At 34.2% G+C, this 24819-nt stretch overlaps 4 protein-coding genes across 9 annotated transcripts; 3 read left to right on the forward strand and 1 right to left on the reverse strand.

Moving 5' to 3' along the window:
* The first annotated feature begins 416 nt into the window (after nt 1-416).
* LOC118053588 (probable carboxylesterase 16) lies at nt 417-2395 on the forward strand. Its single transcript, XM_035064905.2, has 2 exons — nt 417-1331; nt 1615-2395. The coding sequence occupies exons 1-2, from the start codon at nt 706-708 to the stop codon at nt 2150-2152; spliced, it is 1164 nt and encodes a 387-aa protein (XP_034920796.1). The 5' UTR covers nt 417-705; the 3' UTR covers nt 2153-2395.
* Nucleotides 2396-4465: 2070 nt separating this feature from the next.
* On the forward strand, nt 4466-6767 carry LOC118053636 (probable carboxylesterase 11). The gene is made up of 2 exons (XM_035064938.2): nt 4466-5172; nt 5931-6767. Exons 1-2 carry the CDS (start codon nt 4544-4546, stop codon nt 6466-6468), a joined length of 1167 nt encoding a protein of 388 aa, XP_034920829.1. The 5' UTR covers nt 4466-4543; the 3' UTR covers nt 6469-6767.
* A 1740-nt stretch (nt 6768-8507) lies between these two features.
* On the reverse strand, nt 8508-12526 carry LOC118053597 (protein TWIN LOV 1). Of its 6 annotated transcripts, none has more exons than XR_004688417.2 (8): nt 11457-12525; nt 10963-11170; nt 10811-10875; nt 10615-10694; nt 10273-10328; nt 10119-10182; nt 9046-9154; nt 8678-8817 (listed from the first exon to the last, which is right to left on the reverse strand). XR_004688417.2 is itself a non-coding variant. In XM_035064925.2 (7 exons), exons 1-7 carry the CDS (start codon nt 11998-12000, stop codon nt 8644-8646), a joined length of 1113 nt encoding a protein of 370 aa, XP_034920816.1. In that variant the 5' UTR covers nt 12001-12525; the 3' UTR covers nt 8508-8643. The 6 variants fall into 6 exon arrangements, 4 of the variants coding, with proteins under 4 accessions (XP_034920816.1, XP_034920809.1, XP_034920805.1 ...); XR_004688415.2 differs by having other exon boundaries at nt 8679-8817; nt 8960-9154; XM_035064925.2 differs by lacking the exon at nt 9046-9154 and having other exon boundaries at nt 8508-8817; nt 11041-11170.
* A 7120-nt stretch (nt 12527-19646) lies between these two features.
* LOC118053643 (myb-related protein 315) lies at nt 19647-20852 on the forward strand. Its single transcript, XM_035064951.2, has 3 exons — nt 19647-19867; nt 19955-20084; nt 20241-20852. Exons 1-3 carry the CDS (start codon nt 19735-19737, stop codon nt 20743-20745), a joined length of 768 nt encoding a protein of 255 aa, XP_034920842.2. The 5' UTR covers nt 19647-19734; the 3' UTR covers nt 20746-20852.
* The last annotated feature ends 3967 nt before the right edge of the window (nt 20853-24819 follow it).

The following is a 24819-nucleotide window of genomic DNA, read 5'->3' on the forward strand; positions in this document are numbered from 1 at the left end:
TTTATTTTTAATATTAACAAATTAAAATTATTGAAAAAAAAGGGTAAAATTATGCTTTTTGAAAATATAAATGATTTTATAAGATATCTAACTGTTTTATTCGAAACTCACTTTATATGGAAAACATCGAATATAAATAGTCACTGAAATTAAAATTGTTTAGTAGTGCATTTTAAAAGTATTTAAAAAAAATTTTAAATTTTATTTTGTTTTGAATTAATATATTTTTAATATTTTTTAAATTATTTTAATATACTGATTTTAAAAATAATTTTTTTTTTAAAAAAATTATTAATATATTTTTTTAAAATAAAAAAATACTTTAAATAAAAATCATAACTATTCCTTCAAACTCATGCAAACAACCAATGAAAAACACAAACTTTTGTTTGTTTTTCTCAAATGGAGGCAGTCAAGTTAACCACCTGCTCTGCTAACCTGAAACTGTATCAAGTCAGAAGCTTCTGTCTCTCTGACCCTTCTCATATCTTCTAGTATCTCACACGCTTTGAAAAGGCATAAATCTTGAATTGAATTCTTCTCTTCTCTTTCTTTCTCACATCATCAATGGCGGCGTGAGCTCCATGAAAATAAAAAATGAGATACTTGTAAAAACTCTTTTAATCCTTTCCTTGGTGGCCGAAGGGAGTCTCCACCTAAATCCTCTTCTTATCTCTCGCTCCCTCTCTCTCTACAGTAATAAAGATGCCAAACTTGATCGTGAAACTCTACAGCGTCTTCTTCAAATATCAACAAAAACACCTCTTACAAACCCTCTCTCTATCTTCTCTCACTGATCAGAAACCTACCAACTCATTTGGTGTATCGTCCCGACCCCACGAATCCATCGCCGCTAGCAACCCTTCTTTTACTGACGGTGTAGCCACCAAAGACATCCATGTCGACCCCATCTCTTCTCTTTCACTCCGCATTTTCCTACCCGACACAGCTATCACCTCCCCGTTGCCTTCAACCCATGATTACGGCGGCTATTTGCCTACCCCGGGTACCTTTCACCGGAAGTTGCCTGTGATGCTGCAGTTTCACGGTGGCGGGTTTGTGAGCGGCAGCAATGAATCGGTAGGAAACGATGCGTTTTGCAGGAGAATCGCCAAACTGTGTGATGTTATTGTCGTGGCTGTTGGGTACAGATTGGCACCAGAGACCAAGTATCCGGGGGCCTTTGAAGATGGGTTCAAGGTTCTTAATTGGCTAGCAAAACAGGCTAATTTGGCTGCTTGTGGAAGATTGGATTCTCAAAGCCATATTTTTGATAGCTTTGGTGCTTCCATGGTCGAGCCTTGGTTAGCTGCTCATGGAGATCCTTCCAGGTATCCACTTGGTTTAACTTGCCTGTTCTGTTCATCAAGCATATAATTAACATGAAAAAAATCACATTGATTTTGAGTTTTATTTACTCATCAATTTGTTTTTGTTGATTAATTTACCAATTACGAGTTGATTCTGTTCTAGTAACCTGGTAAAAGATTGTCCAAAAGTTACAAAAATACATATAGCTATCCAATTTGGTGACATTAAGATTTTTCAACAGCTTTCTTTTCCTTCTGTTTTAATGAAGTGGTCTTCCCTGACTTGGTATTGATATCAGAACAGATGTGTATTGCTTGGGGTGAGCTCTGGTGCGAACATAGCAGATTATTTGGCACGGAGGGCTGTGGAGGCTGGAAAGTTATTGGATCCGGTCAAGGTGGTGGCGCAAGTCCTCATGTTTCCTTTCTTCATCGGAAGCACTCCCACGCATTCTGAGGTTAAACTGGCAAACTCATACTTCTACGATAAGGCTATGTGCAAGCTGGCATGGAAACTTTTCCTACCCGAGGAACAATTCAGCCTGGATCACCCAGCTGCCAACCCTTTGACCGCCGGAGGACAGCCGCCTCTGAAGCACATGCCGCCAACACTAACAATTGTGGCGGAGCATGATTTTATGAGAGACCGGGCCATTTCTTACTCAGAGGAACTGCGAAAAGTTAACGTGGACGCACCTGTTCTTGATTATAAGGATACTGTGCATGAGTTCGCTACACTTGACGTGCTTCTCCATACACCACAGGCTCGGGTATGTGCAGAGGATGTAACTATATGGGTCAAAAAGTATATATCCCTTAAAGGTCATGAGTTTTCTTATTAAATAAATACAAGCCAAAACGATAGAAAAAGAATGGAGAGGTTAGGAGAGGAAAGAGCAGAGCTGCTTGATATATTCAAGTAGCAGCAAGAGCTTCCAGCTGGTTAGCCTGATTAGTTGATAGGACCTAGGAGGAAGGGTTTGTTCTTCTTTTCTTGTAAATTATCTGAATGCTTGTCTGATAGTAGGCTTTTCAAATTTTTCAATGGAATTTTTTCTCCATTAAATATATCAGGGACTTTCCTCTGTTCTTGTTTCCATTTTCGATATTCATAACATTGTATATGTAGGATTGAAACGAATGACATAAATTTTCACCTTAGTTCTGTTTGATCGGTTTGAGGTTTGGTTTCATGCATGAATCCAGCATAGCCTGCTTTAGTGCGAGTTTGGAAACGACGGAGTGGTGCAACCCTGGTCGCGCCGCAGCCATGCCTATGTTTCCCGGCAAGGATGCAGATGCATATCTTTCCTTGCCGGTGCCAATGGAGCTTTTTACTGTGTCAACATATTTGAATGATATATGTTAAGTTCATACAGCAGAGCTTCCTTGAGCAGTTTAGCAGATGCATTTTATAGCCAATGCCACATACACAGTAACGGCGAATGCACAGGAGATCTGATTAGCAATGCTTTTACATATATTTTAATCCATATTGAAGCCATAGAACAAAGTTATGACTTTGAAGAACGGAGTCCGCCATTGTTTTTTTTATTAAGCTTGCTTCTGCCATGAGTGTGTGTTTGTATTTGAGGTGGAGGTTGAGGTTTGGGTGTGAGACCCATTAAAAAACAAGAAAAAATAACTTTTTGTGGTTGAGGTTTGTACATAAATGGGTTGTACCCAACCACAACCTCAACCACAAAAGCATATTTGTAAATATGAAATAGATGCATCCACGGGCCAACAGAGGATGTAAACGCATAAAATAGGGTTCTGATCTCATAAGATTTTATTGAAATCTCAGTGATTCAGAGATGGAAAGGATCGCAACCAGTTGGGGTAAATGAAAGCCCCATGTATTTTGCTTTTAGATCAAGACTCCATCAATGTAAATCTTCTGCCTCTAATATGGAGGCTCCGCCCCTGGGTCCTAGCAATTTTCAATCACTAGCAAAACTATGCAGGATCTTCCTTGCTTCATGCTTTTGAGATGCTAAGGAATAGGCTTTTTTCATTCATTATTCTTGAAGAAAACTTCATTGCAGGCCCTTAATTTAGCCGAGACGGCAACATCAAGAGATAAAGGATCGGCGGCCTGGCTGTAAAGGTCGTGTACTCTTTCTGGTTCAAAAAGTTTTCCCCGTGATTCTGCACTAATGTTTTCAAGGATCGGTGGTCAGTGGATGGGTTTAAATTAAAATTTTGAATTTTTTTTCTTATATTTTCTCACTCGTCAAAAATAGATTAATTCTTCTTCTTTTTTTCTTCTTAATTATTGTTTTCAGGATTTTCTTGAAATTATAATAGTGATTATAATTTAAAATGTTTTATATTTAAAAATATATAAAAATAATTTTTTTTTATTTTTTAAAAATTATTTCTAATAAAAACATATCAAAATAATTTGAAAAAAAAAATAATTTTAAATTTAAGAGAATGATGTTAGATCGCATTCTTAAATAGACACGTAAAAAATATTTGTGATTATTTTTAAATTTTTTTTTAATTTATAAATATATTAAAATAAATTTTTTAAAAATTTATTTTTAATATTAACACATCAAAATAATTTAAAAATTAAATAAAAAAATTTAATTTTTTAAGAACACCGTAATATCTCGAGACGGTTTTGCCCTCCAAACTAGTAATTCGACCGATTAAACCAACTGATTTTTCAATGTGAGAATGCTTGGATATATGGTTATTGAATGGCGCCATATTTCTTGGAAGCTTTCTTTCTTTCTTGCGTGTTGGTCTGATGATCAGCGTGAAATAAGTACAAGAACCATCTTCTATACAAATATTAATAAAAATATAAATTATTCACATTATTTGTGTTTTGCAAGATCCGGAGAGTAAATAGCAGCAAGCAAACACAATATAATTTAGAGTTTGTATGATATTGTGATAATAATTGTTATTTGAATTAATTAAAATATAAATATATATTATTTAAAATTAAAACAGTGTTGTTTATATTTTGTTTTTTAAAAGAAATTTTGGACTGATCCTTCCATCGTATAACTTGTTTTAAAATTATAATTATAACTTTTATGATATGGACTCAATAGATAAATTGAGTAAGATTTAAGGACTGAAAGAAATAAAAACAAACTTTGAAGGACTTTAAATTCATTTGTCCCCTTCTCCTAACAACATCATCATCCTCAACTCCATCTTCATTAATCAACAGCAAAACCAGATCCCGGCGTTCTCTTCTCTCCGTAGAGATGCCAAACTTAATTGTAAAACTCTACAGTGTCATCTTCAAATATCAACAAAAACACCTCCTACAAAGCCTCATCGAAACCCCTGAATCCACCAAACCCTACCCATTTGGCATAACTTCTCGGCCCAGCGAATCCATCGCAGCTAGTAACCCATCATTTTCCGACGGTGTCGCCACCAAAGACATACATGTCGACCCCTTCTCATCTCTATCTCTCCGGATCTTCCTTCCCGATACAGCTGTCACCTCCTCATTGTCTTCTACCTATCAAATTACCAATTACGGTGGGTATTCGCCGGAGGCAGGAAAATCTCACCGGAAGTTGCCGGTGATGTTGCAGTTTCACGGAGGCGGGTTCGTCAGCGGGAGCAATGATTCGGTAGGAAACGATGCGTTCTGCAGGAGAATAGCCAAATTGTGTGATGTGATTGTCGTGGCTGTTGGGTATCGATTGGCACCAGAGACCAAGTATCCTGGGGCTTTCGAAGATGGTTTCAAGGTTTTGAATTGGTTAGCAAAGCAGGCTAATTTGGCTGTTTGTGGGAGAGTGGGTGCTCAAAGCCATATATTTGATAGCTTTGGGGCTTCCATGGTCGAGCCCTGGTTGGCTGCTCATGGAGATACTTCCAGGTACTCTTTTTGTTGTTTTCTTACCCTATGGAGATTGAGTTTGCTTGTCTATTAAGCATTGTGTGCAAATGGGTATGCTTTGAATTTCATTTAATTGATTATTAATCCATATATTTTTTATGCATTGTTTTGTTGCTTGAGAGTATGGCAACACGAAATCGGAACAGGGGATGTGGTTTTGTTAAATTGCTGAAGAGAATTGGGAGTTTTACAGGAGAGAGTGATCTAATTATAGCATTGTTAAAAGATCTCATGCCATCAATTGTAAATAGCTCCATGATACAATGTAGATCTAATTTATAAATTGGAGTATGTTGTACGACGGGGATCTGATTTTATTGAAGAGGGGAAAATTACATGGTATTGGCCCAATTGGATGGATCCAGTGGCTATATTACTTCTGTATCTGAAATAAATGTAAATTTTCCAAGTGTTTTGGCAGGATTTCCCCTAAGAACCGAAAACTCGTGATGATGCTTGTCGTATCATTCTCATTGTAAGAAGAGTTTCTTGAAGCTATTTGATTGTCGTTTGTTAGATGAATCCATCTTTATACCAAATTTAAGTTGTTCACAATCATGCTTGTTCAGGAAAATCACTCTGGCTACATGGTTCTAATTATATCACCATCATTATATATGCACATAGTTGTCTGTTCTCTGTTCGTGTTCATCACTTTTAATTTTTTTCAAGGCCTGTCCTTTTCCTTCTGTTTTAATGAAGTGGTCTCCCCTGACTTTGTATTGGTACCAGAGCAGATGTGTATTACTTGGGGTGAGCTCTGGTGCAAACATAGCAGATTATGTGGCAAGAGAGGCTGTAGAGGCTGGGAAGCGATTGGATCCAGTTAAGGTGGTGGCACAAATCTTGATGTTTCCTTTCTTTATCGGAAGCACTCCCACCCATTCTGAGATTAAGCTTTCAAGCTCATATTTCTATGATAAGACCATGTGCATGTTGGCATGGAAACTCTTTCTACCTAAGGAAGAGTTCAACCTGGATCACCCAGCTGCTAATCCTCTTATTGCTGGGAGGCAGCCACCTCTTAAGTGCATGCCCCCGACTCTAACAGTTGTGGCAGAGCATGACTTTATGAGAGATCGAGCCATTGCCTACTCAGAAGAACTACGGAAAGTTAATGTAGATGCACCTCTTCTGGATTATAAGGATGGTGTGCATGAGTTTGCTACTCTTGATGTGCTTCTCCAAACACCACAGGCCCGGGTATGTGCAGAGGATGTCTCTATATGGGTCAAGAAGTACATATCACTCCGAGGCCATGAGTTTTCTTATTGAATGGAGCTGAAAAGAAGAAAGTGAGCTGGAAGGGGAAAGAGCTGTTCAATAGATACGGGGTCATCATCTTTATGATCTTCTGCTTCTTTTCCCATCCTTTTTCTTTTTCCCCCCTGGAGATGAGCAGCATTGTTGTATACTGAGGATTAGCTTCTGGCTCTATTCCATTTCTGAAGTTCTGTATTTAGGAAAAGTGGTTCTATCTCTTATTGTAAAGTCATTGTTTTTCTGAGTGTAGGACTCGCTTTGATATTGATGAGAATTTTATTCATAGATATACCAGGAACATTAATTTTCCAGCCCATTTGCAGGCCTCTTGCATGTAAACAGTAGCACTGCAGTGATACCTTGATACCAGTTTCTTGTCTTCCTGGATTTGTTGGCCTTCTCTGTCTCTGAAGATGCTCATAGGGCTTTGGTATTATCTCTGTACGTTGTTTCCTTCCTGCTGTCTTTGGAGTTACCTTGTTCTGTGCTCCTTCCAGTTCTGCATCACAAATCAAACTCTGGTGGTGTTTTCATCGCAAAACACATTCCTAAGCATTGCTTCCTTTCGAACTCCATTTCTTTTTTGTTACCATTGTTTTTTTTTTTTTAACTTCTGCCCCCCCTCTTGTATCTAGCACAAGTTTTCTGAGTGTACTGTATACTGCTATGGACAATGTCTAAAAGTTGCTACTATCATTACTCTGCTTGAACGGAATGCAGCTTTTGATTTCTATCATTCTATTTTGCTGCTGTCCTCCAAATGCTATTGGTTCTCACCGAACCTTCCTCAATTACCTAGTGCTGAAAACCCTACGTGCCAGTGTTTTCGCTTCTCAGTTTTCTCTAGTGTGTGGCCATAGCAGGACTGTACTCTTGGGAGAGCAAGGGTGAGTGTTTTCTACTCTTTCTTGTATCTATCACGCCTTCATCTTTTTTTCCTTCAAAGAATCAAAAGAACGAGGAACATTCTTTTGTTTGGCTCTACATGCCATGCTAATACATATGCTGTGCACATAGGATGATTGCAAATTTGATGAATTCTCGTGTTACTCTCTTTGGATCATATTCGAGGTTACACATGCGAGTCCAGTTACTTTTACGCAAGCTTCCTGCACTTAAGATGCAGATATTGCCTTGCTGGTGCCTAGCTGGTAATGGTATGTTGTCCACATCGATTGTGTTGGTGCAAGGTTGTTTAATTAGTAATTTAAGATAGCATGCCCTGTACCAGTTCTGCTGAGCATTTTATAGCTGTGCAAGCAGATCATCACGACTAAATTAGGCAATATTGTAGAATAATAGCTACTGGTTGGCAGGTCGTTTTGTCCATTGATAATGCCTGTGTATCAGCAGATGACCTGGATGAAGAGAGCCACAGTTACTGCATATTTGATATTTCGCAAGCACAGTAAAAAAAAAAAAAAAAACCTACATGGTAGATTCGAAAGAATGTAATTTGACTGCTCTATATCTGCTGCCTGTTTTCCAAGCTTAACCATCTTTCCTGGGTACCTAACTTCAATACAAGGAAGAAAACTGATAGTTTTGTTCTATGTGAAATTGTATGGAACTTTTTTATACATCGAGCATTTTTTTCATTATTCACTTAAACAAATCTTTTTCTTGAGATTTTAAGCCTCTTTATCTAGAAAAAAAAAAACTTATCTTATTCCATAATTTCTATGTTCAGATTTTTCAATTATTAAGTAGTATATTGTAATTTTGTGATCATATATTTTGAGTTTGTAGTCCGCCCCCCCTAAAAATATTGTTCCAGCTCCGCCATTGAATCGCCTCTGTTCTCCTTTTTTTTCTCTGCTAAGACGAGAAGGAGATACAGATGACAGCATTAAAGCAGCATCGAGTATTGCAATCAGCTACTGAATTCAGATCTTTCAGGAATAGACTCTGCGCCAGATCTTTCTGAATCGGAGGAGGTTCTAGGGAGCGAGTTGAAGGCGTTGAACCTTCTTGTTAAAGGAACATGATTGTCGGGTTCGAAGTGTGTCCATAATTCTGATCACCATGTCCGATGGACTTTTCAAGATATCTTTCACATAAAGGAACCATTTGCATATATCCAAAAACGTCCACCAATGCCTCAAGTTATTGCCCTAATTTCATTATATACAGCTAGCTTTACACGGAATTATAAACTAAAAAAGATGGACCATGTAACAATCAGTTTCAAAGATTATTGAAACCATCTGATGACTTGGAGCAGCTTGCACCTATCGATAAGCTCCTTACAGCTACTTTGACTGCACCAACAGCACCAAGCTGCCTGATCTCAGGGCTCAGCCCACGTCTGTCCTGGCTCTTACATTTTTCTTCCATCTGAACACCCACAAAGTATGCTATCTGAACATCGATAAGCACAGTGAGATAGATATTGCATGAAGCGTTCAGGTTTTTTGTCTTCTAAAGCTTGGATACTGATTGATGGAAGCGGGGGGGGAACAAACAAAATAAAGAACTAGGCAAAACAAGAATGAAGATTGACCTAGATCATGCAGGCTCTGCCATTCATAATATGAAGAAAACAAAACGGAGGTGACAATTATCTGCAGTCCAAGAAATGTTCCTCACTCTGTTTGCTAATCAATTACAAGTTTGGGCAACCTTAACTACCATTTCCAGCTTGCAAGAAACTAGTATGCATAAGTAGCTCACACTTGTAGCCTTTTGAATTTTACACCTAGAAAACAGGCCTACAAACTTAGCATTCGATATTCAAATTTTGCTCTGGCATCTGCTGGAATGCGCAATTTTGCCATTAACTATGAATCAGATATGAAACAAAAATGTATGAAAACCCAATCAATGCAAGTGGGTCAAAAACACGGCCAGAGTATTTATCGACAACTTGAAATCTAAAACGAACTCAATTTTCCAAAAGAAATTATAGTTTCCTTTAGCAAAGGAAGCGATCATTTATGAAACAGTTGTCTGAGCCTGTCTTTTCCATTGTTTTCCTCTAACTTGATCTACCATTTGATGCCCTTCTATTTTTCACCATGTTCAAGACCTAACCATATAACCAAGAATCATGATCTAAAATTCGCAAGGGCCAGGCTGTAACCACAAGATATATATTGTGATAACAGTTAGTGATTCTGAAAAAAAATTCTTTTTACAGGCTATCATCTATAGTACATCTCCTCTACAACCATAAAGACAGAAACTTAGATCCTGCTTAGTCATAAAACTCGGAGAGAGGTAAAATGCATGCATATCTAGTTTTAAGGTATTTCAGGCACAAATAAAACATAAAAAGATTCTCAAAGAGCTTGGAGATACAGTTAGCTGGTAGAGCGGGGTTAGGAATACCATATAAGCATCAATCTATAATGCATGATAATTGCTTATTTCAACATACTTTTACTAGACATACTGTTTTCTTCTGTCTTTCTCTTTCTTTTTTTCTTTTCCTCTACTTGATGCTAGATTAATTCCCATCAGCAGGTCTAAAGACAGCCAGTGACTTGAGGAAGAATGAGGAATAAGGTGATAGGTGTTCTTTAGAGAAAGTAAGATATGTTAGGACTAAGCTTGATCAAAGGAATTTTGATAGTTAAGTTCACCATATCTTAGTCATATTTGTATATGCATACATCAAGAAAGATTACAAGAGATCGGTTGAATTGTTCATGTAAAAGTACCTTGCCAGTAGCATTACGAACAGGTGACATGTGAAGAAGATTCCAAAATGTACTCTTGTCTTTCCTATTATTGAAGAAGAAAAACTATTAGTTAGAACCAATCAACAAAATTCAGTTCCTCCCAAACACATTGAAAGAATAGTCAAGTGCGAACCTGTAATTTAAGATACATACTGTGCATGGTTGCTCAGCTTGAATGCTTTCCTGTATCTGGAGGACAGTTTGCAAAATCAAAACTTTTCAGTCAATACAACTGTTAAGAGTAGGATCTTAGCTGGTATCCAGCCTAGTTTCATCGTGAGATAATATGTAATTATTTAGGATCATTTTCTTTCCTCATATGTTTCACATCCTGGATTATATAAACCCATGTACACGCTCTTGTACAGATGGCTTTGGTAATACAGGCATATGTTTCTCCAACCCTTCTCCTGATGCCAAGCTTATATTAGGAACCTCTATTCCATGTCATCAAGTATATGAAAGAAGTTCATACCTGATGCAAAATTGAGGAATCTGTATCAACTCCATTGAGAAAATTCCAATCGCGTCCTAACACTTCATGTCTATCATAACCTATAGAAGGAAAGAAGCGACGTAAGTGCCTGCATGACCTGTGTTGTTCAGATTTTTATGCTTGAAACATGGTGCGCGTGCATGTCATAAATATGGATCTCATAAAATTTGAGAACCTGTCAGTTTTAAGAAGGCATCACTTCCGTAAACTACAGGCATGTTAGGCAAGTGTGGATCTATCCTGCGCAGGAACACAAACAAAGAGATTAGAAATCTTCATTTAGACATTTCCTACTCATAGACGTATTAGGAATTTGCAACAACTCACAATACAAAGCTTTGCTTGATTCTACCAAGAGATATATTTAAAGATGAATTAATGAGGCCAGCCGCCGGTAAGCTGCACCTTTTTCCACACACCATTCTGCCAGTTGACTCACTATAGTGGGTTAGCACGGACAAGATGTTATTAATGGCAGTTGCAGCTCTTTGCTTCTCTAGTTCGCTTGCCTCGCATGACTCTTCAATCTTTACTCCTGTAAATCGAGACCAATAAAATGTTAGCCAAGCCAGAACCAGAAGTTACTAGTGAGAAGAGTCCGGATTAGAACCAAATCAGGAAGCTAGGCAACCTGAACAAGAATATTGCAGGGCAAGAAATAAGAACGATGATTATTAATCAAAATTGCAGTAATGGCAAAGCTAAATGAAACTATAGAGCCCAAGCAGGGCAAAGCCTTAAAGTCCAAGAAACAAGAATCACAGACGAAAACTGTGGAAAATCATCTTCATAAAACTGAAATGAATTGCACAAAAACAAACCTTTACAATTGGTATCCGTATCCAGTGCCAAAACGCGTGTTAATTCCACCAAAGAATCAGGGCAAACCTCTCTCCTGCAGGAACCAAAAGCAATCTCGTTACAAGCAGCATCAGCCCCGTCATCAGTTAATTTTTTGTTTCTCCGTATAGGCACCTGAACCCCAATGAAATGAACGACGCCGCCATCCTCCTTGCTAAAAACAGGGCTCATCTGAAACAACATCCAAAAGGGCGTCCCATCTTTCCGATAATTCAACAAATGAACCCGCACCGCCCTCTCCTCGCGAATTGCCTCCCGGATCTCCATGACTGTTTTTCTGTTAGTCTTGGGGCCTTGAAATATCCTGCCGTTGTTCCCCACCACTTGCTCTCTCGAAAAACCCGACATTTTAAGGAACCCAGGGCTTGCAAACACTATAGGGTGACCCGAAATGGTGGGGTCAGTGATGGTGAAATTGTGCTGCAATTCATCGAGAGCCTCTCGCACCCAGAGAGTGTACCTGGCATTGAGGGATTGCTCAATTCGAGCCAATTGTGATTCCATATTGATTGTTGGGACTTGAAAATCTTCTTGTTTATCCACCTTGCTTTGCCGATCAGCCCCAATCCCATGTGGGATTTTGTTTTAGGATTTTTGAGACCAGGCAGAGAAAGAGAGCACACAGATTTCAGATCAGTAGAACCAAGTTAAAGCCAAGCCAACGTAAGTCCGTGTCTTGTGAGACTTCCCTAGCAGAAGAGCAGCGAGTGAAGGGGAAAAAAGAGCAAAGCAAACAGCACTCCTACTAGTGGTGTTGTCGCTGTCGGGGAGAGAGATGGAAAATATCGGGAAACTTGTAGTTTATAAAAATGAATGGAGGAAGATGAGTGGGAGGCTAAAATCAATCGCTGTTGTTGGTCGCGAAGAGTCTGTGTATGTGAAGACAATAAAGAGAAGCTGCCGTGAAAAAGACAGCTACTTCGTCAGTTTGATACTACTGCCCTCCACCAAGCAACACAACTCCAGATCCGGCTACCCGTATCAGGCAAGGGTTGTCTGGTAGTGCTGTAAGATACCGTTGAAACTCTGTAAAATGTTCGGAGATAGTTTTGCATAGATTCTATAAAAAAACCTAAGTATTCGGATTTTAATTAAAAAACTATTGAGCATATGTAATATAATAACTTTTTATTTTTTTTAATTTTTTTATAATATATTATTTTAATACGCTAATATGAAAAAAAATATTTTAATATAATTTCAATTAAAAATTATTATGAAAAATAACCCTACTATAATCTTAAACATTACCTCAATAAAATGCATATTTGGTATTGTGTTATTAATTGCATTTGAGTACTTTAAAATATGCATTTATTTTGAAAAAAAATATGAGGTTAATGGCTTTTTTTAAGGTTTTTTTTAATAATTTTAATATATTAATATCAAAATAAAAATATTTTGATATTATATTAAATAAAAAATATTTTAAAAATAATTATTATTATATTAATAAAAAATAAAAAAAACTTGAAAAAATATTTTTGCTTTGAAAAATATTATATATATATATATATAGCATTTTTTAATAATTTCAATACATTAATATGAATTTTTTTTAAAAAAATTAATTTAATATAATTTTAAATAAAAAAAATATTTTTATAAAGTTATCTTTTAGTACTTTACTGGAGAAGCACAAGTGATGTGATGTGTAAAGGCAAGCCGCCAACCCAAGTACCCCACTCATTTGGCTTTATATCTCTAAATAAAAATAAAATAAAATAAAATAAAAAAGGGCCACCTTCTAAAGTCAAAACTGCTCCACAACTATTTCCGTAGAGTCAATTTTGCCTCAGAAAAAATTGTTTATATCAATTTTATATAAACGTTTATGGCTTCCATGGATGAGGTTGGAGGAGGTGAGAAGGATTTGGTATATTTTGTTCTTCTAAAGGTGAAGGTTAGCGTCGGTAGGGCTCCGATGTTTTTCCCTGAACTAGGAGGATAAAAAACCTAGTTCGAGGACTTATTTGTAATAACATATTAGTTATAAGGACCTAAACAACTTTCGCAAAACTGAAGGACAAAAAAGTAAACTAGAAAAAAATTAATCTCTTATCTCTGAAGGGGGCAGACATGGATCAAGTGCGAATGTTGAGTTTAGATTTATATAAAATTTGTTAAATAACTATCTCATTATAATAATTTAAGTTATTGCATAAAATTAAAAAATATAATTTATATTATTTTCTAATATATATTTTTAAGTGAAAACCTTTTGAGTTTAAAATTTATATAAACTTACATTACATTATACTTAATTTTTATTAAATAAATAAGGATAATAAGATTTGAATTTATGACTGCTCTGTCATTAAGATTCTAATACTATATTAAAGAATCAATTTAATCTAAAAGTTTAAGTTGTTAGATAAAATTCAAGATATTTTTTAACAGATTGGTTTAGTGGATGATATTTTTTTAAATAATTTTTCATTTAAAAAATATATTAAAATAGGGTATTTTATATTTTTTTATATAATATGATAAAATTATATATAAAAAAACATTAAAAATATTTTTAAAAAACAATAGGAAAGCTGTACCAGAATCATGATTTTTTTTCTCCTCAATGGGTATTGGCAGGTAGGGCAACTTTTTAGGTTTTAGATGGAATAGCTGATTGGCTGTCCTTCCGTCGCCACACGTAGCTACGTGTCTTACGGAGGAAGTCATCTTAAGCTCCGATGCCGAAACTCAACACTGACACATAATAATAAATGAATTATTTAAAAGCTGAGGTGGAATTGTAAGAACACTCACATCAATTAAAAGTAAAGGCTTATCCATAAATCATAGGTTTGAGATAAATAAGAGAGATTTGATGGCGTGGAGAGAGAGAGAGAGAGAGGTAGGAGGCGTCTCCTCCTTGGATCTATTCTGAAATGCGAAGCGTCGAGTTAAAATTCAATTTTGTTCGTTCTGTAATCTTAAAAATATTTAATTAATTAATATATTTCTTAGTTTTATACGAATCCTATAAAAAATTCTTCAACAAAATCTTGATTAAAAAAACTGTAATTTATAATTTTTTTTGAAAATATTTACATTTTCCAACCAAGGAAATATTTATAAAACGCAGCTTCATTGAAGGAGTGTTTGGAAACACGTGTTCTTTTAAAATTTAAAATATATATATTTTTATGTTTTTGGATCGTTTTGATGTATTAATATTAAAAATAATTTAAAAAAAAAAATTATTTTGATATATTTCTAAATAAAAAAATATTTTGAACCATTATCATCATAGTTTTTAGAGCCGGCCTGATCCAAGGCCTGAGTTTTAGGTTTTGACCAGATCATCGAGATAATTATTTTTTAAAAAAAACATCAAAATGATATTGTTTTAGTAAAAAAAAAAATCAACGGATTGTAATTTGATTTTTTACCGGATCAACCAGGTTGCTGAGTCAGTCAAATTACACCGAGTTTTTTTTTTTTTTTTTAAATTCAGCCCGATTTCAATTTTAAATCAGCTACATTTTAAGTTAATCTACTCAACCGCATCCAATTTTAAAACTATAATCTTCGCTGTCACAATTCATAATACACCTTAGATATTATTTGTTTGTTTTGATGTAAGAAATATATATATATATATATATATATATATATATATATATATATATATATATATATATATATATATATATATATATATATATGCGCGCGCGCGCCTTGTTGTATGTGGGGGAGGGGGATAAGTTTTACTAGATTCTTGGTGACAAGATTGACATGCCAAGTGTGAGTGAGGATGATCCAAACCTCTTTTTAATTTTAATTTGTTGTCGTTATTCGAATAATACTAGTTTTAGACCGTACAGGCTAGATACTTCTGTTTGGGCTGGAAAAGCCCACCTTCTTTATGTTACTTATCTTACTGTTATCAATTGGTTTACATATATTCTTTAATTATTCTCCGTATATTTAAATTTAGATTTATAATATATTATTCGTGTAATATTTTTAATTGAATTCATCGAAACCAATTACATGATCTGTATATAATAATAAATTTATACTTTAATATACATTAAATTACACAACTCATTTCATGAATTGATCGAAAAATCTTGTTAATCCAAGAAGTGTATCAACCTTGAAACATTTTTTGTCTTATTTTTTTTTTATTATTAATATGGATGTCCAAACTAACTTGTACGTACCTCGATTACTCCCACGGTCCTAAAATTAACAACTATGTAAGTTTGTAATGGTTATCATATTAACAACAACAAGGCTCGAACTTGAGACCACAGAGAAAACAAATCTTTTGGTCCCAAACTCTTATTACTAGACTACCTATTAAATGGTTTATATGTTGGTTCTATCTTACTTACAGGAAATGAGGAGGGGAATTACTAGAGAATTTATAAACTTTTAGCAGAAATGTAAGTAGTTCTTATAAACCCTAATATTCCTCCAGAAAATTAAAGAATTCTAAAAGGCGTGGGAAAGCACTGTAGCTTCCCCACGTCTTTTAATTATACTTAATATAATAATTATATTATTATATTATAATATATATATTTTTTTCATTTATGTAGCAGTTTTTTTTTCGTTTTTTTTTCTATTTTTGTTTTTTTTTTCTTTTTCTGTAACCCTTTTTTTCTGTTTTTTCTTTGCTATTGTTTTTTTTTTCTCGGAGCTTTTTTTTTCCCACTTTTGTTTCTTCTTTATTTTTTTTACATGTTTTTTTTTCTTTTTTTTTTTTTTACCCAAAATTGACTTCTTCTTTTTTTTTTTTTAATTTTTTTTTCAAAATTATCTTTACTAATTTTTTAAAATATTAAGCTGGTTGAAAATTTAACTATGTAGCTTTTTTCTTTAAAACATTGTGGATTGCTATAATGTTCTCATACATTTTTTTTTCTTTTTATGATTTATTTATTCTTTTTTTTTTTAAAATAGTCTTTGTAGATTTTATTTTTTTTATATTAAGTTGGTTGAGAATTTAGCTTTGTAGTTTTTTTTTTTAAAAAAACACAATATGGATTGCTACAGTGTTTCCCCACATATTTTTTTAAAAAATTATTTTTATTAAATTTATTTTTTCAATATTGAGCTGGCTGATACTATAGCTTTAGCTTTCCCCACATGTTTTTTTTTATTTTTTTTTATTTTTTTCCAAAATTGTCATTTTTTACATTTTTTTTTTAGAATTATTTTTGTTGATTTTATTTTTTTGCAATCGAGCTGGTTGAAATTTTAGTTTTTTTGGTTTTTTCTTTAAAATACTGTAGCTTTCCCCGCGTGTTTTTTTTCTCGCTTTTGTTTCTTCTTTTTTTTACATGTTTTTTTTTTCATTTTTTTTACCCCAAATTGAATTTTTTTAAAAAAAATAGTCTTTATCAGTTTTTTTTTTTTTTTTATATTGAGCTGGTTGAGAACTTAGCTTTGTAGCTTTTTTTTTTTAAAAAAAAACACTATGGATTGCTACAGTGTTTCCCTTACATGGTTTTTGTTTGTCTGCAGTGTTTCCCCCACATGTTGTTTTTTTTTAAATTATCTTTGTCGAATTTATTTTTTTAATATTGAGTTGGTTGAGAATTTAGCTTTAGCTTTAGTTTTCCACACGTTTTTTTTTTTTTTTTTAAATTTTTCCCAAAATTGTCTTTCTTCTTTATATTTTTTTTTCATAATTATTTTTGTTGATTTTTTTTTTTTAACTATTGAGCTGATTGATAATTTAGTTTTTAAATTTTTTTTTCTTTAAAACACTAGATTGCTGCAGTGATTCTCTACATGGTTTTTTATTAAATAATTTTTTTTTCAGAATTATCTTTGTCGATTTTTTTTTTATATTAAGCTGATTGAGAATTTAGCTTTATAGTTATTTAAAACACTGTAGATTACTACAATATTTTTCCACATGATTTTTGCCTTGCTATAGTGTTTCCCCACATGTTTTTTTATCGATTTTTTTTTCCAAATATGTTTTTGTCAAATTTATTTTTTTCATACTGAACCGGCTAATAATTTAGCTTTTTTTTCCTTAAAACATCGTTGATTGCTACAATGTTTTCCCATATGCTTTTTTTTGTTATGTTTTTTTTAAATGGTCTTTGTCGTTTTTATTGTTTTTATATTGAGCTGGTTAAAAATTACAACTGTAGATTTTCCAAAATTTTTAAATTTTTATTTGTTTTAATATTTTTGATGCAGAGGAGCCGGTAATAGCACTAGATCACGAGTTCTGGAGACTCCTCCAAGGCAATATTGCATTTTCACATTGCCTCTGCTCTACTGTTTCGTTTTCTGACCTACACAGCAGAAGAACTAAATGAATTTACGTATAAGGTTTACTTGAGTATTGTAGTTTTTCAAGGGTAACACAGATAGGTAACCCTCCATCGGGTTAAATTCATTGGAATATGACATAAGAGATCAATTTGACATGCAAATAAGGGAGAAAATAGTTGAAACGTCTTGCGAGGATATTTGTTTACAGACTAGATAGGCGAGACAAGGCCCTCAAGGAAGCTTGAACTAGCCAAACATGGAGTCTACCACAAAAAACCCATAACTTTTATCCGACCAAATTTGATTAGAGGTTTTGTAAAACTAGTTTTATAAAGGGTTAATTTAGATATGTAACCAGCTGAGAGGTGAGGAAGACCCTCAAATTAGGATTAAGAATATTGTTTTTGCTGTTTTAGTTAAATTCTTAGTTAATGTCATATTTTAATTTTTTTTTTACAGAGTTTTGGATTGTTTCGCTACGTCAATTTTACCTTCATATAAACAATTGATATGTTTTTTTATTTAATAAAATTTATGAGCTAAAGATTTTTAGAATTTTATACAATTTTCTGTACAGTAAATTAATATCTATTACTTAAGGCTTAGAGATTCTATTTTTCATTTTCAATTTATAATCTTTAAAGTTTAAGAAAACATAACATTATTGTTTCAAAAAGCAAGGTATGAAGTCTTAGAAATTCAATTAACCTAGGTATAAGGTTTTCGAGGTAGATAATTTGTTAATTAATTGGTCTTAATAATCTCATCCATTCTTCTTAGTCAAGATAATTGATAATTTATACTTGGTATTTAGTAGGTCAAGGTGGCTTGTGGCTTGTATTGGCAATATATTTCATTTGATAGACTTGAGAACTCTACGATACTTAAATAAATATCTTGTTAGAGAGAGAAAATACAAGAATATTTTGAAATTATATATGCAGTAGAGAATGAAAATTATAAATCTTTATTTTGAAGGTCTCATGATGTATTTATAGCTCATGAATCTTGTTTTTTTATGAAGAAGAGTATCTCAAGTGTAATCTTAGTACCCTGATAGTATTTAATGAGATATAAATATTTTTTATATTTACGGTAATACTTGATGAGAATATGATAAGTCCTTTGAAGGCTTTTATATACCTAAACAATATAAGAAAATTAAGGTTTGAGATGTTAAATATATTTAAACCCATAAATATTAAGTTCTTCTCACAATCATCCTTCTATTTTTTTTTTTATTATGTCCATCCCTATCATCAATGGAGGGGTGGACTTAATAAAAATAAAAGAAGAACCACATTGAGAAATTGTTAACAGTAAAGGGATGGAGCATTCAATTAACCTCGTATAAACTTTTTCTTAATTTTATCAACAAAGTGAGAGAGACAGTGTACCAGAATCAAAAGTGAACAAAACAAGATCACAGCGAAACAAACAAACATATGTGCGTGTGTGGGTGTTCGTCGTGGAAAAGAAGTGGGGCTGGAAAGGCTAGCATTTCCTAGAAAATTGTAACGTGGAAGACATGCCCTCGAGTGGGTGAAAGGAGAGTTGCGCCCCATCTATGAAGCTGGACAAGCAAAAAGAAGAGCCCGGAATCTTTCAGACATGGCGATGCATTTCTTTTTTATTCAGAGACTCGGTAAGTGCTTAGCGTGCCGATGAAAAAAATTATTAAAATGGCAATGACCCACACGTCGGTTCGAATCCCTTTCCCTCAATCTGCTTTCTCTCAAGACCTATCGATTATTCTAATAATGGTAATTAGGTGTCTGACACTTGCAATTGTTTGTTAAGATTGTTTTTACTAACTCGAATCATTGGTCTCATAAAGCAGTTAGTAAACTAATTCTTCATGGTGTCCTTGTGTTCTTGGCTTGACTTTATATATAACAGGCTTATGGGCTATGGCCCTGCATTGATCTCTTCAATGATCAAACTCCATTGCAGTGGTGTGTTCTTGTAGCTTTCTTGTCCACTGCAAGTACGATGGGAAGGAGACCTTGTTGTGACAAGGTTGGGTTGAAGAGAGGCACATGGAGTGTCGAAGAGGATCAAAAGCTCATGAACTTCATCCTCGGTAACGGGATAAAATGCTGGCGACATGTTCCTAAACTTGCAGGTACATATGTCAAGGTCATGATCATTCATTAGTTTTCCTTACATTTACTATAATCGAAATTAAGACAGCTCGGATGTGCATATCTAGGCTTGCTGAGGTGCGGGAAGAGTTGTAGATTAAGGTGGATGAATTATTTGAGGCCTGATCTCAAGAGAGGTTCATTTTCAGAGGCCGAAGAAGATCAGCTGGCTGAGCTTCATTCACGTTTGGGCAACAGGTTCGGCATGCTATTGTAACATCGATCTTACTTAATTTCTGTGTACATTTTTCTTTGTTTTTCAAGTAAGTAATGATCAGGAGATACAGCTTCCTGATGCATTAATTCATGTCCTCTTAAATACAATAATGATACCACTTCTTTTCATAAACGCAGGTGGTCCAAGATTGCTGCATTTTTCCCAGGCCGTACAGATAATGAGATCAAGAACCATTGGAACACAAGAATTAAGAAGAAGCTAAAGCTCCTTGGTCCAGACCCACAGGGCCATGAGCCACCGACGGAGCAGGCTGAGACCAATTGCGATGCAAAAGAAAGCACATTTGCAGCTATGAAAGAAGTAGCGGGCAACATTAACGTCGTAGACCAGAAATTACTAGAAAATCCAGTCTCAAAGGTAGAAACTAGGCTTGACCACGACCATTCTTGCTCCGGCCACAATACCAGTAAAGCTTTGAGAGAAGATTCTGATGCGGGGTGGTCACCTTTTCCCTCGCTCATTGACCTGCAATCCGATTCATGTTTATCAAGATCAATGGATGATTATGTCTTGGAAGAAAGTTCTTCTGAATCTTACTGGATTGATACTTATGTGGATTCTTTGCTCTCATGGGATGGCCTCAGCTTTAGTAATCTGGAAAAGCTAGATATTTCTTTTTGACCATCGTCAATGAGAGTGTGGATCAATGAACATCATTTCACCTTTCATGTGAGGTGACATGTAATTACATGTATAATATCTATCTTGCTTATGAGCATTTGGAGGCATTCTTTACAAATCAAGATGAATGTGCATGATGTGTAGCATCCCTTCGTTATGCGCGAGCTTGGAAATATTTATATGCATAATTGTAAGAAGTTACCTAGCAAATCACTTGAATTAATCACCATTAATTCTGTAAATTTATTTTGTTTATTAAAAGTTGAAAATAGAATAACCTTTACTTTTCTTTTTCCTTTTAATCTTAATTTAACAAAATCCTTGTAATTCTTCTTGTTATCCAATCTTTCAACCTATTATGCAACAACTATCAAATTACTTGAATTAGGTTTATTTTGTTTAGCCGGAGGTTAAAATAGAGGAACTCTTTTCTTTTCTTTTTCTTTTCCTTTTTAACCATAATTTGACAAAATTCTTGTGATTCTTCTTGCCAACCAATCTTCCAACCCATTGAGCCACAACCACCCTTACATTCCTTGGCTATACCGAGCTCGACGGAGAAACTGTTCCATGGTTTTATCAGAAGCCAGTCCTTAGGAAATAGAAACAAAAGAGGTTGCGTTGTCGTTTTTTGACATTATTAAACAAAGAGAAGAGGTTAAGTTGTCCCTTGTGTGATTATAAACTAGCCACAAGTGGTGGATCTGTTGTCACTTATTTATTGTCAGTGGGAAATGACAGGTCGTTGCATCTCCAAAAACCTGAAGACAAGCCATCGTTTTCCCATCAGGCAGCCTGGTCCATCGAACGGTCCACTCATGTCACCATCAAAGAGAACCGAAGACATTGGCCCATGATCCCAGCAAGCAAGGGTTTTATGAAGAAATCTGGAGCGGTGAGAAAATCTTATTGCTACCCATGGCTACCAGACCTGAGATCAAACCTGAAAACGAGTTTGGATCACATGGTTACTGCTCGAATTCAAGTTATGCAACGAGCTTGAGTTGTGAAGAACAAATTATGCAAAGTTTCAGGCACATTATACCCTGAAAAATGACAGAGCAAGTGCTTTCAGAGAAGCAATGGGCTTCCATTAAAGAAGAGAGGAGCTTACAGTTTATGGATTGGATCATCTAAGGCTCCGACAAAAAACGATGTAATAGTTTATGAATTCTAATTTTAATTTGCTTGATGGGGTGACTTTCACTTCAAAATCTTGGTTTGTTTCAATAAGCTCCCACAATTTTCAGTATAGTTTCGATTTCCTCCCTTTGTCTAGTTATGTTGGTAATATAGTAAAGGGAAATAATGTAAATCTCAATTTCATTCTTAAGTAATTTAAATAAAAATAATGAATATAATAAAACTCAAAGGGGATTAGCTTCTCAAAAGAATACCCAAATCTTACTAACTAAAACTCCACTTAGCAACAGCAAAAGAAATGGTCTAGTCTATGAGCTTTTCTAGTGAGTATTTTATTCTAGTGAGTATTTTAATGTTATTTATACTAATATTTATAATATTTGAGTTTATTTCTTTAATTTTTGTAATTAATTTTTTTATTTATGACTGTTTAATTTAAAATATAATTGTTTTATTAACATTCATAATATTTTATTATGATAAGTCAAATAAACTTGTTACTATATAGAGAATATGTACACAAATATAATCATTTCATTAATAGTTATAATATTAACAAACATAATATTTCATTACGATGTTTTGAAGTCTAAAAACATGTTGCTATATATAGAACACGTACACAAAAGAATAAACATGATTCTCTTTTCTGTCTTTTCTTTTAATTCTTTTAGATTTTTAAAGAGTTAATTATATTATAAATATATTGTCTCTGTATGGGATAAATAAATACATTAAAAACATTATTTTCACACATTTAAACCAACTATTTATTTGTTTATATTTTATAAACAATTATTTCAACATTTTATGCATTAACCGATATACCCATCAAAAAATTTGTAAGTAGACACCCTTATATTTTATAGATATACCAAAACAATTAGTGATTTAACTCTTTTCATTTCTACCCTAAAGGAGATAGCATACATGTGTCTTTGGTTTAAACCATATGATAGGTCAAATCTTGACCCACATATCATTGAAATAAAAAAGGAAAAAAATATTAATTTGTTAAAAGCTGATTTAAAGTATCTAGATTGAGATTAACAATCAAAATCCATGCATCATTATAAACAACCCTAGTTCATTTTTAGATCATTGACAACTCAAGCCATTTATAACCACATCCACCATTTTGTATTCTTTTTAAAAAATTTAGGCCATCCCCTAAACCATGATTCAGGCTTTACCTCAATAAATCACATATTAATTTTTAAAACTATGGTTTTGATCTTTTCGATCAGGATTGGGAGGTTTTAATAGTTGTTTGTAGGGGTGAGTAAAAAAATTGAATAACCGATTAAATTGAGAAAATTGAAAAAAAAAACTGAAAAAACCAAACAGAAAAAAAAAATCGAATTAATCAATTAGAAAATCACAAAAAAATTCTGGTTCGATTTTGGTTTTTAAAGTTTGAAACTGATTAAACCGAACCAAACCAAATCGGTTAAACAAGGCCAACACTTAAAAAAAAAAAAGTATAAATAGTTTCTAACCCTAAACCTAAATGGATTCTCAGCCCGTTAGCCGTCCCCTCTTTGTCTCTCATCTCATATGACAAATCTTTCATGCTCTCAAATCTTCACTTCCTGGACATATGATGTTTTTTTTAAACAAGGATCTGATGTGATTCAATATCAATTATCAATAAAAACTTAACTTCTTTCTACCTGGCTACTTTAAAATGAAAATCAAACTTTTTTTAGCTTTCATCTAGGCCTTTTAGGAAGGAAGTTAGCCACTCATCTCAGAGACATGTCCTGAACTTTAGCTACTTTAGCTTGAGCCCTTCCAGTAGTCTTTGCTTTGTGAATGAAATGAATTTGTAGTGCTGAGAGGTGGAGCAGATCTTGATCTTATGAACTAGCTTTCTAATCATCCTAAATATTGACTCCCATGATTCTTTCTTCTTCTCTTACATGCTCCCTGTCTCTCATCTCTCATCTCTTAAACTTGCTATGTCAGAGGTGAATTGCTAATGATTATTTCATCTGGCTGGTTTATTGAAGCTGGCTTCATTAGGACTACTGGAGTTTCTTCGCAAACAAAGTTTCTTTGATTAGTTAGATTTGTTGGCTTCTTGGAATGCAAAAAGCCTTTGAGTTGGAGACCTTCCAGGATATGTTTAAGAGTTTCAAGATCTTGTTTCAAGATCTTTCGATGGGGATTCAATCCCTTGCTTAAGGGTTTCATCTCTTAGTTTCAATTTGAACTGGTTTGAAGGGAAAAAACCAAATAAAACTAAAATTAATTGGTTTGAACTAGTTTTTGGTTCGATTCGGTTCAAAAACTTAAAAAAAAATTGGTTTGGTTATTTATTTTAATTCAAAACCGGACCGAACCGAAAATGCTCAACCCTAACTGGTTGTATGGATAGTTTGGTGGCTGTGTTGGGTTTTGAACCATCGCTGCAGCAATTATCCGATGATCCAATCTCCTTGAATAATCATTGATAAAGCAAATAAGAAATGACAAGTACCATCCAAGAAGATTGAATCTAGACCTGGCCATGCATGGCAGTATCTAGTGTCGCTCCACCGAAAATAATTGCAGAAGCAACTCATGGGACCATCATGGCTCCCCTCTTTTTGAGAACATACAGGTTTCGATTCAGCTTTGATGGGAAAACAAAACGAAGCACCTCCACAAAAACACTACGATCAACCTTTTCATTGTGTGGCGACAAAGTGATCCTACCATTTCATCCTTTTTCATATAATTTCGATTCAAGGGAGAGGAAAAACATGGCCCAGAAAAGACTGGAGCTAACACCATGATCTTAAGCATCGAAGAAGTACCGATCAAGTTGTTTTCACTCATGAAGATAAGATACTTTACGATCCAGATATCTATTTAGAATTACTTCTTTAAACTATCAATGGAGGCATCCGGTAATTAATATGCCAACTTTTTCATATAATTTTTAAA

Source organism: Populus alba, chromosome 8 (genome assembly GCF_005239225.2).
Source record: "Populus alba chromosome 8, ASM523922v2, whole genome shotgun sequence".
NCBI lineage: Eukaryota > Viridiplantae > Streptophyta > Magnoliopsida > Malpighiales > Salicaceae > Populus > Populus alba.

Coding starts and splice junctions, on each gene's coding strand:
- LOC118053588 (XM_035064905.2), top strand. CDS start 706: ATGCCAAACTTGATCGTGAAACTCTACAGCGTCTTCTTCAAATATCAA. Junction 1,332..1,614: donor GCTCATGGAGATCCTTCCAG/GTATCCACTTGG, acceptor ATATCAGAACAG/ATGTGTATTGCTTGGGGTGA.
- LOC118053636 (XM_035064938.2), top strand. CDS start 4,544: ATGCCAAACTTAATTGTAAAACTCTACAGTGTCATCTTCAAATATCAA. Junction 5,173..5,930: donor GCTCATGGAGATACTTCCAG/GTACTCTTTTTG, acceptor GTACCAGAGCAG/ATGTGTATTACTTGGGGTGA.
- LOC118053597 (XM_035064914.2), bottom strand. CDS start 12,000: ATGGAATCACAATTGGCTCGAATTGAGCAATCCCTCAATGCCAGGTAC. Junction 11,171..11,456: donor TACGGATACCAATTGTAAAG/GTTTGTTTTTGT, acceptor CTCGATTTACAG/GAGTAAAGATTGAAGAGTCA. Junction 10,329..10,614: donor ATTCCTCAATTTTGCATCAG/GTATGAACTTCT, acceptor ACTGTCCTCCAG/ATACAGGAAAGCATTCAAGC.
- LOC118053643 (XM_035064951.2), top strand. CDS start 19,735: ATGGGAAGGAGACCTTGTTGTGACAAGGTTGGGTTGAAGAGAGGCACA. Junction 19,868..19,954: donor ACATGTTCCTAAACTTGCAG/GTACATATGTCA, acceptor GTGCATATCTAG/GCTTGCTGAGGTGCGGGAAG. Junction 20,085..20,240: donor CATTCACGTTTGGGCAACAG/GTTCGGCATGCT, acceptor TCATAAACGCAG/GTGGTCCAAGATTGCTGCAT.